The 12,334-nt window shown below is 39.2% G+C and overlaps 1 protein-coding gene across 1 annotated transcript; it reads right to left on the reverse strand.

Annotated features, from left to right (window-relative positions):
• Window positions 1-29: 29 nt before the first annotated feature.
• Window positions 30-8,613, reverse strand: LOC149095810 (uncharacterized). Its single transcript, XM_089281740.1, has 6 exons — window positions 8,158-8,613; window positions 6,096-6,206; window positions 5,443-5,502; window positions 2,224-2,288; window positions 1,364-1,449; window positions 30-334 (listed from the first exon to the last, which is right to left on the reverse strand). The coding sequence occupies exons 1-6, from the start codon at window positions 8,161-8,163 to the stop codon at window positions 330-332; spliced, it is 333 nt and encodes a 110-aa protein (XP_089137866.1). The 5' UTR covers window positions 8,164-8,613; the 3' UTR covers window positions 30-329.
• Window positions 8,614-12,334: the final 3,721 nt, after the last annotated feature.

The following is a 12,334-nucleotide window of genomic DNA, read 5'->3' on the forward strand; positions in this document are numbered from 1 at the left end:
ACTCAGCATTACCATTTTTTCAACTTACATTTCTAACTGTGACCGCAAATTGTTCCTCTAACTCTTCAGTGTCTTCCAAAACGTCCAAAATGGCCTCAAAATCGTCTCCCCACAAGAACAGACCTTCTGTACTGTCCGCCATCTTGAATGAACTTGTGCACGGTCAGAGTCACGTGACGGGTCTGTTCAACATCGGAGACCGCGCTATTGTTTAAACCTTTGAAGTTTGCCGAGTCTCATAACCATTCCCCTCTACTAACTATGTTCACATGGTGTAACGCAATCCTAATCCAGTGCGTTGAATTTCCCTGTTCATCGATTTGCCATCCCTATACTGTCGTAGGGGCAAATAACATCATGAGTGCGTGCACTCAGTCACGAGTTAGATCCGATGGAAGTACGTATGAATAGGCGATGTGCATGACTACAACTACCAGAATCCTTCACTTTTTCTGTTTCTTATGCTAATCAAGACTTGGTATTTAAACCCCACTGGGAATTCAAAATGAAATAATGAAGAAAAAACGAAGGGAATTCTGGTAGTTGTAGTCAAATGACGACAATGTGCAAATCTGCTATTCCGTAAAACACTAGCCATAGTTTGGCGCTGTGAATTTCGACAACAAATAACTGAGCATGAATGTTTTGTAGCTCGACGCTCAGAAAATGTATACAAAGTCCGCGCCTGAAGTTTTGAGCCTCACTTCGTTTAATACAGTCGCTCGGATTTTTCTTCGCTTTCACAAATAAAAAGGTTACATGATGAGCATGCAATATTTGTGACGGAACTGAACAATGGAATTATGATCGCACAGACACTGCTCTAGTCTTTGATTACTACACCAGTAGATAGCCTTATTTTGGTGCACATGTCATTATCGTGATGAAATGACCTTACAATGACTTCGTACTGGCGTCATAATAACATCACCGACATTTTTTGGTGCAGTCTCACTCGTGGTCATTCGTGGTCATTCGTAGTCATTCTTGGCCACTTATGGTCACTCCTGGTAACTCGGGAGTACTTTTTACCCCTATCTCTTGAATATTGGATTTTAGTTGGACATGCGCGAGGAAGATCAGACGAGTGGAAGCGTGAACAAACTGACCGTCTAGGCCGTTTAATTTTGTAACATTTTATGATCGAATCTGCCGAAATTCTTATGAGTAAGAGAGGAAATATATATACAGATCGTCGAACTCTTCTACAAGCGACTTTCTGGACACAAAAAGTCTCCAAGCTTCCTGAATTACGCTGAGCGACTTTACGTGGAAGGAGACTACGAAAAATTGGGGATTATTCCTTTCATGTTTGTATTATGCTACATGTTTCTAACCAAAAAGCACATTCACAATTCCTTACTCGAGATCTGTGCGCCAAACGCGATTCCTACTCCGCACTTTGAGTTATTTCCTCCAGCGATGATCCCAGCACACTTTGTTCCATGACTAGAATTGTATTACAAAGAGAAGACATGTACAGTTAAGCGTGTTTCCTTCATTTGTCACAACACAATCACATTCACTAACAAAGATAGGAATTTTTTTTTGTTTTCTTTTTTTTTCTATTTCGCGAGGTTGTGCTAATCAATTTTAATAGTGGGAACCGGAGACAAGCAGATACAAGAACTGAAAACGTTCCAAACATTCTCAATGCGCCAGGCTTGTACCATTCAACAAAACCTGTTTTAAGAGGAATGACTGCCTAAATGTTCTTATTCGCTTTCGAAAGTCGCATTAAGCAGCGAACAATTTCTATCTGGGAGAAGCGAGGCGATTTTTATGATTGTGTTTCCCTATTTCCTGCAAACGATATGTACTTCTTCCTCATTGCATTTAGAAATAGACACTGATAACAATTAATTGTACACCTAAACTTACTGCTCTCGTTTACGCAATGTGGTATACATCCTGTTGAATCAAAACATTTACTGCTCTAAGCAAAGTATTTGGTCCTTCGAGTCCAAATTTTGTTCAGCCAGTTGTGACGAAATATTTTACAATTGATTACAATTTTGTTCGGCCGTCCGATCAAAATGTCTGTCATCCGTCAACGCAAAATATCTTGTAAATAACCAACCGTTTGGCTCGCGCGCGATTTCTAAGGTTTTATAATGCTTATCCCCAAATCAGGCATAAATGTTGTCTGTTGCTTAAATAGTTATTTCCACTCTACAAGGGTGCCACGCAACGTTTTCACTTTGTATCATGACGCTTACATACCTGTCAGGGTTTCGAGTACTGTAGATTTCCTGGTCACTCAAAAAGTCATAACTTGCAACTGAGTTCTATGTAAAGAAAAGTGGCATTAGTCCAATTGAATTTATCTCTAGGAAGAAATTGATCAATGTGGCCACACATTTGTTCACCCAAACACATGTGCTTGCAAAAATATTTAAAACATACTCTAGCTCTCGGGTGGAGGGCGCGCTGGTCTATAATGGTTAGCGCGCCTAACTTCGAATCTAGCGGTCCAGGTTCGAACCTTGTCCGGGAACATTGTGTTGTGCTTTAGGAAAAGGAGTTCGAATGGGTTGTCGGCGTATTTAATGTTGGAAAGTAACTCTGTGGTACGCTAGCAGATTATCCAGCAGGGTCAATGGTATGGAAACCGGGATAAACTCCGGCCTTATGGACCACTTGGCAAGGCCTAGACCGTTTAACTTAGCCCTCAGAAGCACAAGGTCATACCACGACTTATCTTGTCCCTAAGATGCTCCAAGTTTGTAAAAGTACTCAGAGAAATTTCTAAGAAAGTTGCTCAAAGGTTGCTGCGAAAAAAAAAGAAGGCATCATTGGCAGCAACTTCACAGTGTCTTTCTCTTTTCTAAAGATCAAGGGAATGAACTCAGATAAATGGAAAAAGGACGTCAAACGATGACCATATTTTCCAGCTTTTGAAAGGGGAATACTCACACAGTTGAAGGAGTAAGTGGAAACGCAAATAATAGCAATACGAAAATTAAAAAAAAAAATAAATGAGTAGATAAAAGAATAAGAGATATAAACTTGTGCACATGTGTTTTAACTGTTCTAAGGTAAGAACGTAAAACGTAAAACTTGTTAATTTAGTTGCAATCAATATATAGATAGATGGATAGATAGATCGATAGATAAATAGATAGATTTAACAAATAGATTCCATTTTGCCGTGCGTCTGTTCAGTAATAGATCACTAATGACGTCAAAATGTGGTAATAACAAATTAATGGCACACGAGGCGAGGGCCGAGTGTGTCACTGATGTTCTTACCACATTTTGACGTCTTCTGTGATGTATTACTGAACAGACGCACGGCAACATGGACTCTATTTGTTTTACATAATAAAGAAACAAACTACTACAGATAAAGCTTTTTTTTCCGAATCTTTCACCATAACTCGAAACTCGGCCTTTGCCCATTTAGGCGAACACGGAAAAAAGCCATTTGACGTGATCTATTGTCTATACAAAATGCAGCAATCTCATTGGTTGCTATACGTAGCAAAGAATTATGATTGGTTGAGGAAAATCACATTACTGTCAAACATGACTTGAAAGTCGCTTCTCGCGAAGTGAAAACTTACAGCGAAGGCAGAATTGAACTGCGAAATCTACAGCTCTTGATGAAATACTGGAAAGGTCAAGTCAGTTTTTGTCATCAGAGTAGCCCTGTGAGTCGAAAAGCTTGGATGTTGCCTTAAATGTTGCAGGATTTTAAAAAATACTCTCGGAAAACTTGCGGTTGTGGCCAACACTGGAGGCTATTCGATTCGAGTTTTGAATGAAAGGAACGTTAGAGACGGTGGAAATTTGTGTCCTCTGTGGTTGGTGATTCTCAAATCAGTTTGATATAGTGTCGGAGACACCTTATAGCTGCGATACAGTTGGCAGTGAGCTGTAGTAGGCTATACTTTACTCGCTGCTGTGCCCTGAAACGGACTCCAACATTTTCGTCGGAAAGCAGGGTTATGTACTTATTTTAACTGATTTTAGAAGTGATGTTTTGATGTTTCATTCCTGGCATTAATCTGTGTCAACAATTATTTTGCGAATTATTTTGAGAAAAGTTGAATTTTTTAAATAAGTTAATCTCATAAACATTTTGTTTATTGGTTTCGTTAAATTCGAGACAATCAATGGTTTCTTACCTTAACTGAAAGTAATTTCAAGACCAATTTTAGAAATTTTGTGTTTAGTTTAGTCTTACTCGACTACGTTTCTCGCTTTCTTTAAAGTGAACCAATCCTTTTTAGAACCCGATTTTATGGCTTTCTTTTTCAGCGAGTCCCTATTAAACATTTCTTTCTTGATTTCCGAATTAAGCCAAGGCGCTGGCTTATTTCGTACTTTTATAACTCTCTTTGGAGCGTGTTTATTGAGGATATTCAGAAAGTCGCTTTTCCGAAAGTGCCCTGCCTCATTAATAATAACTGAGTGAGAATCAAATTGCAGCAAATGAGAATTCTTTATGTCTGATAGAAATGCATTCGCGTTAAATTTCTTAAAATTTCGAGTCTCAACATATCTTGGACTGCGTCTTAGGATACTAATTTTGCGAATGGCAAAAATAAGATTATGATCGCTTATAGATAGAGAATACACACCAGAATGCACAATACACTCCGTACTGTTCGTAATGAAAAGGTCAATCAGAGTAGAGGTGCTACTTGTTACTCTAATAGGTTCACTTATCACCTGCGTCAATTGGTACTCTTCAATAATATTAATGAGTAGTGTTGTGTACGAATCCCTAGAGTCTTGTAGGAGATTACAATTTATATCGCCAGTTATGTAGATATCCGAGTAATCTAATTCACCCTTTTTAAAGGAGATTCACAAACATCAAAATGCTCGACTGGCGAATGAGGTGATCGATCCAAAAGTACCAAAAATGTTTTGTAAATTGGTTTGTAAATTTCTAACGTTAATAATTGGATAAACAGACAGACAGATGGAGAGATAGATAGATAGATAGATAGATAGATAGATAGATAGACAGTTAAACAGACAGACAGACAGACAGACAGACAGATAGATAGATAGGTAGGTAGGTAGGTAGATAGGTAGGTAGGTAGGTAGATAGATAGATAGATAGATAGACAGTTAGACAGACAGACAGATAGATAGATAGATAGATAGATAGATAGGTAGGTAGGTAGGCAGGCAGGTAGGTAGATAGATAGGTAGGTAGATAGGTAGGTAGGTAGGTAGATAGATAGATAGATAGATAGATAGATAGATAGATAGACAGGTAGGTAGATAGATAGGAAGGTAGGTAGGTAGGTAAACCGTACCAGTGCATATAACACACTTTGTGCACGTGCCCTAAATCAAAATGTGTGCACGTGCCCTTAATTCAATACAACACAATGCAATGCAATGCAATACAATACAATGCTGGTTTATTATAAATGTATTTTAATGTAATAGGTCTGGACTTGATATGCAAACAGTGCTTACCAGATACCATGATTGCCACCTCATCCAACCTTCTTGTTGCCTTTCATTGCTGTCTGTTTTCTGATCATGGACAGACAGAGTTAATGATTTTAAACTTATTTTTCTCTATATAATAGTAATTTATTGACTAAAGAAAATGATACACGCTCTGGTTGGTTGAAAACCCTCCTTCAGTTTTCCTCACAGAGTAGGCGGGAAAGCGGCGTATCCTTATTTGTTAATTTACTTCATTTATTGAAACGTGAAGATATAGAATTCGGCAATCAGCTGGAGTGACAGTTCTAGGTGTAGGTAAAATTCTCATTTTGCCCGGGGGTAACAGAATCCCACCAGCTATCCCTTGTGCGAAAACAGCATCAGCAACGCGCAAAGGTTTAAAAACCCGGGGGAAAATAACTGCCGTCATAATTATCGTTATCTATCAAGTTTAGGAGGTGGGCGACAATAATATTAAGAGCCAGTTTTCTTTCACTACAGGCGGACACTCCACTGATTACGATTTGAAATAATGCAAATGGTGCCGCATAAAAGATGAAGCGAAATATTAACCCTAATTCGAACACACACTTAGTGACGTGCTAACGAACACCTGCGGGTCTACTAAGAAAGGCATTCGTATGGGGGCCCTTGTAGCATGCACTCAAAAAACTCACCCCTCTTTCTGTCAACTCCTGTCCACCAACGAGGTTTGGCACCAGCAGTGTGATGGCAACACAGAGATAAATAAAAGCCACCAATTTCATTATTAGATTCGTAACTAGAGCCTAAAGAGAAAATAAACAAACAAAAAAAAACAACAACAACAAAGAACAGCAGTAGTTAGATTATGCCGGCATGGTAACGAAAATGTGAATGAGTTAAATCACTATCAAAAGAAAGCTGGTCGAGGTTTGCGTTGGCATAAAAGGAGATTTGCTGTACACCTAACGGAATCAACGGTCCATAAAATTTCTTCAATAATTTGTCACAGAACTACACTCTTTATTGTTTATAAGAATTTTGCTTTTCCCACCGAGGCTGAGTGGTCTTATCTTTCTGCCGATTTTGGGGTGAAAATATTCTTGTGAATATTCATTGTTCCAGCCTGCAGGTATCAGAGCATCGAACATACGGCTAGTGCTGTTTCTGTTGCCTTTTGGCTACTTTTACCTTATAGAGAAGGAAGGATTTCATATGGTTTAGTTAAAAACATATAATTGTATTGTATTTACAAATTTACAACACACAACAAAATATTTTTGTCAAAATCTCAGCCTCGGGTTTATTCTTAAAATATTCTTAAAATTTCGCAAATTTCAGACTCGATATTCTTATGAAACATATTCTTATAAAAAAGAAAGAGCGTAAGTTGTTTCAGTGTCTCATTGGGCGAAGAGAATACGTTTTCACTATGACCAATAAAGTTGGATGCAGGGGTCGAGGCAAATAGGTCCGGCATGTTTGATTTTATCACTGATCTATCTTGCGTACCTAAAGCCGCAAGGTATCGTAACGGGGGATTCAAGAAGAGGTGGAGTATATATTCGATAAGTTTGCTTTGTATGTAAGCTTACGTATGCCAAAACTTGTGCACAGTAACCCAGCGGGAAGCATGGGCTGGAGATGACAATTAGTAATATGTGAAAATCAGTGTGTGTTAACCCAGCTTGAACACTGAAAATAGATCAAGACGAAGAAATAGTTGCTCTTAGTGTGCTTTTGGCTAAGAAATGAACTCTGATTGATCGTTGCTTCTTCAATATCGCGTGTTATTTAGGCCTCGCGCGCGAAGAGACTATGGCGGCTTCAACTAATATGGCCTGGATGACTTGTTTAAGAAAGTAATATGAAGAAACGGGCCAATAATATTCCGTAATAACATAAAGTTTCGTCGAAGATGACCGTGGAAAAGCGATTGCGTAGCACTTGGTAAGTTCCGTATAAAATGAGATGTTACTCGAGCATTGGCCGAAAAGTGTCTTCTCAGTCAGTGCGTTTTGCACCTAGTCTGAAGTTTGTAGCCGCTCTGCAGTCTGCATTTTGTACTGATCGGGAGGAAGATCACCGAGGCTGGTAAGGAAAATGCAGAACAAAAACAAAAAGCCAAATAAAGAAAGAAAGAAAGAAAGAAAGAAAGAAAGAAAGAAAGAAAGAAAAAATAAATATATAAATAAATAAATAAGTAAATAAACAAATAAATAAATAAATAAATAAAAAATATAGGACGGAAAATGAGAGCCCGCGATAGAGGGATGTCAAAACTTGGTCACGCGTCCAGAGTTAGCTTTGGTGATGGGATGAGAAGCGGTAATTTGTTTGTGGTAAGGTAACGCCAATGGGCTTAGACTTAATTTTTTGGCCCTCTTGCTCGACATAGAAATTAGATATTACCTTCGGATTAAAAACTTAGTTCAGTGGCATCATGATTACTCCGTTCACAGACGATCTATTTCCAAGTTGAGAGGCTCATAGTCACCTTGATTTCCGGGTGTGAGAATTTCTCCCTGATTTTACGATATGCAAGCTTTTCGGTCTTTATTTAATGTACTCATAAGAGGATAAGGCCTGTGCTTAGTCCAGTAGACGAGTAAAGATTACGCGTTCACCTTCATAACCGTTAAGGGACGTAAATAGCAAATTTCTATGTTTATCAATCAAACGATTGTAATAGCGCTTTATAATGTCAGCTACGATACCCTGGAATCAACAATTTATCATAAGTTAGTTTACATTTACCTTCATTGTTCCTTTCTTTTGATGCCAGGTGCTATTGGTCGAACTTAATTCTCAGCTAGCACTGAAAGAGTTTATTGACTGCGAGACTTCTTATTCCAGTGAGGTCTTTCTGCAATTTCAAGATCTTCACTATAATTACCCTAATAAACAGGGTAATATTTCGCATACAATGTGCATTAACCAGATCATTTCAGAATATATCATTTTGGAAGCCGCTGAAGGAAGTAGCTACTTATTGGCCGAGGTTGTGCGGAAACGAAGTTAGGTAAGATACTGATGTCAAAGCGGCGAAGGAAGAAAATTCACGAAACATATAACGAGAACGTGTCCAAACGGTTAAGGAAGTGGCTTGGCCGAGACACGTCCCACGTCGTAAACAATGTCGAGTGAAAACGATCTTAGTAAGTTATTGGTGATATCAAAGCGCTGAAGGAACTGAGAATGCGTGTCGACAGAGGCTATTTAAAGGTCGAGGAAGTAAGTTGCCGAAGCACGTAACAAAATAGATATTTTATCTAAAAGGTTAAAACGACTAAATTGCGCGTGTGTTAACATCTTTAGCTTATCGTTAACATCTGACGGTTTATCTTAAATCCCCTAGTAAATGTCTTAGAAGAGCTCCCTCTCCAAAGCACGTACCTCTTCTTTGGACAAAAGGAAGAAAATGTGTTTTTTTTTTTCTTATTATCACTATTGCTAGTTTTCCCTTCCATGCCATTAATTACAAAAAAATCGAAACATTTCATTAAATCAAGTCAACAATCTGGGATGTGATTGATGATTTAAGTTTGTGTGGTTGAAAAATATATATATATATGTCGAGCTTTGTTAGGAGACGACATGCCGGTGCCCTTCTGCGGGACGCCAACATGGTGGCCGTAATGTAACAGAAACATATGTCTTTGAGTTTTTTAATTGAAACGCAAAGTTATTACTCTAGAGCTGTGACACATAAATTAAAACTTCTTCTAGTGCAGGAGCTGCCCAGTTGGAAATAACTTAAGTGATAAATCATCTTTTGACAGCCATTTCGTGACGACATTTAACGTCACGCATTTAACTGATTTTGGTTAATGGATGGTCTCATGCAAATATAACCAATAAGTCAACACTTGTTACCCAGGCAGTGCGGCCTGGGTTAAATTTCAGCTCCGTTTTTTATTTTTCCTCGTTCAGTCACAAGTCGCCGTTTGGTCTTTTTAGTGCATGCGTCACCACAGGCGGTCCAAGCTCACAATGCGAGGAGTTATTATTTTTTTAAATCTTTATGCGAACGTTCAGCGCGCGAAACGTGATCCAGTTACCGCCGACATCTACTATTACATAACGAACGAGTTTGGTTACGAGAAACGTGACCTTCGCCTTGCAGCATATGGTGGTGTTGTGTTACAACGGTTTGAAGTTATAAAGGTTTGTATGGGGAAAAACGGTAATCGACATTATAGCTGAAATTTTGGTATTTTTACAATAAAAATGGCTTAACTCAATGCCTTGTTGTCTTTTCTATTGTCATCTCAATTCTCAGCTCGATCCGAAGCCTTTCAAGCGAGTTATCACGTTTTGGTTTTCCTCTGCTCCATATGCTGCAAGGCGAAGGTCACGTTTCGCGTAACCAAACTAGTAGTTATGTAATAGTAGATGTCGGCGGTAACTGGGTCACGTTTCGCGCGCTGAACGTTCGCATAAAGATTTAAAAAAAATAAAATAACCCCTGGCATTGTGAGCTTGGGTCTCTGTGGCGTCACCTGTGCATGCGTACAGCACATGGAATCTACAGAAGTTGTCGTCGTGAAGAGTTAGCACGGATTCCATGATTCCTAGGGCGATGAAATCACATACAAACGAACACACCGTTCGAGGTAGACGAACACTAAAGGACGTTACAGTATTACGCAGGGTATGTAGGTAGCGGTGATCTAGTAAAAGATGACAACACCGGCAATGGTTAAATATTTATTCTTTTCATTGGTTAATTTAATCTCTTCGCACTCAACAAGATTGTATGCTCCCTGTGGTTCCGAGCCTTACGGAGCCTTACGTATTAGGATAGAAATTGTCCTACCACTACCCCCTAAAATGGGATGAGAGCATTGCGTGACGAACAAACAAGGAACCGCTGCAAGCAAGGATTCAAGCAGCAGCAGATCAAACGATGATCAAACGTGATATTTTCGTGTAGTGCAAAGCAAGAAACTATCAACAAATCACTTAGCCGTTTTTGACTTAGATTCAGTGGGGTTCATATGTGTCGAAAGAGGGTCATAGATTCATGGTATTCGACCATTAAATAAGTTGACAGTTGGCGATGTACATCGGACGTTGTGTAAACAAAAGCAAACTTCTGCTTTATGTGCCACGAATGGTGACAGAAACACGTCAAATCGGCTTTTGGACCTGCCTTTTACAGCAAATAAGGTTAGAACATTTCGAAATTATCAGCTCTACGTCTATTTCAACTTAATATAGCTCAAGACATGTGGCGCGAGCTAAAATATATGTCTAACCCGTAATTGAAATTTGACGACGGATGGTCAAATATCTGCATTTTTAACGTACTTTGAAAAGCTCTCGCGTCGCTCACAATCATTTGCCCAAAGAAATTTTTACAGGAATCTGTAGACCATCCTTCTGCGATTCAACCACCAGAAGCTTAATCCATTTGAAGGTTTCGCACATGGTGAAAATCAATTATTTCTACGAAGTACTTTTAAGTGAATGAATACATGTCTTCGAAATTTAATTATTTTGCACCCAGCAAAAACCGCAACATTCCCTAAAATCAACCCAGTACACATTTAAACATTGCACAAAAATATTTGAGTGTTTTAAAGACGGAAGAATGATGTGGTTTTGCATGCGAGGCTCTCAAACTTGTTTAATAAAATGGTGCGTCAAATGACGATTTTAACGGATTTGGTAATTTGCATATTTCTTTGAAATAAAAGGATATTTTGCAAAAAAAAAAAAACTATCCAGTAGTTTTTGTCATGCCCTAGCCTATCTACCGTAAAAATATGAGCGAAATCGAATTTTCGACCCTTGCCGTGTTATTTTCCATGTTTATGGACAGGGACTCTTAAATGTTTTTGGCACTTTACTCAAGCGGTTGTCAACGCGGCCATGCCGCCAAACAACCAGAGAAATGCCCCTAGCGACCCCTAGGAGGTTTCGCCATTCCCTGGGAAGGTTTAGTAATGTTTGTTTATATCGTCAACGGAAGATTACAACAGGAAAAGCGATGTCTACGAAACATTCAACAGCTTATAAACCGAATCAGCAGATAAATGGAAAAGAAGGATAGCTTTTAAACAGGCCTAGTCGGCTTGCGGGCGAGTCGAGCGCAGATGTTTAACAGAAACTAAACTACTTTATTTTAGTTTTATACAGCTCTAAACCACTCTCTCTGCATTGCCCCTTACTTCCTTTGAAAGCTTTAGGGAAAATAAGCATTCAAATAGGATCCTTTAAAGTTCAGTTAATCGGATGAAGGCGTCTTTGACAATCTCTCAGGGAACCGTCATGATAGAAATTGTACTCACAGTGCAGCAAGTTGCATTTGCCAGACCTTGCCAAAAAGGTTGGCACGTGGCTTACTTAATTCACTACTCAAATACTTCTTGAAATTCTGTAACCGATGTCTGCACTTCTTAGGAAGGCGGGCGGACGATAGGCGAGGGTTGATCAGTGACCGGGCTGAAGTTGTCTGCCAATTCGCCTGCTGTCAATTTATCCACCAGAAGTTCCGTCGTGAAGGAATATGCGGCCCCAAAAGGTATGATTTTGTAACCGTTTTGGTCGGAAACAAGGTATCGCTTTTGGACATTTTGGTCTGCTACGGTATGGTGTCGATGGGCTTACACGAATCCTTCTTTTGTTTTTTGTTCTTTGGTTTTACTTTTGTTCTCCGCACCTTTCTCAGGGTCCCAAGGAGGAGAGAGTGGGGGGGGGGGGGGGGGGCATCATTTCACTGCCTGGAGCCCTGATCTCTTTTACGTCCAGAGTTCGGAGCCCTGAAAGTTTTGCCGCGGGACTCAGAGTTCTAAGTAAAATTTCAATCATTTTTGGTACCCAGAAAATAAATGGAATCTAGTGAGGGGAAAGTGCTACAGATAAGGGAGATTATCAAATTGAGTTTCTTTGTTTTCTGAAGATTTTAACCCTTAGGACCGTATTTAAT

Source organism: Orbicella faveolata, unplaced genomic scaffold (assembly GCF_042242905.1).
Source record: "Orbicella faveolata isolate gen_17 unplaced genomic scaffold, um_ofav_v1 contig_48, whole genome shotgun sequence".
In the NCBI taxonomy this organism is placed as follows: Eukaryota; Metazoa; Cnidaria; class Anthozoa; order Scleractinia; family Merulinidae; genus Orbicella; species Orbicella faveolata.

Coding starts and splice junctions, on each gene's coding strand:
- LOC149095810 (XM_089281740.1), bottom strand. Junction 5,503..6,095: donor AGGAGTTGACAGAAAGAGGG/GTGAGTTTTTTG, acceptor GTCCATGATCAG/AAAACAGACAGCAATGAAAG. Junction 1,450..2,223: donor AGTACTCGAAACCCTGACAG/GTATGTAAGCGT, acceptor ATACAATTCTAG/TCATGGAACAAAGTGTGCTG.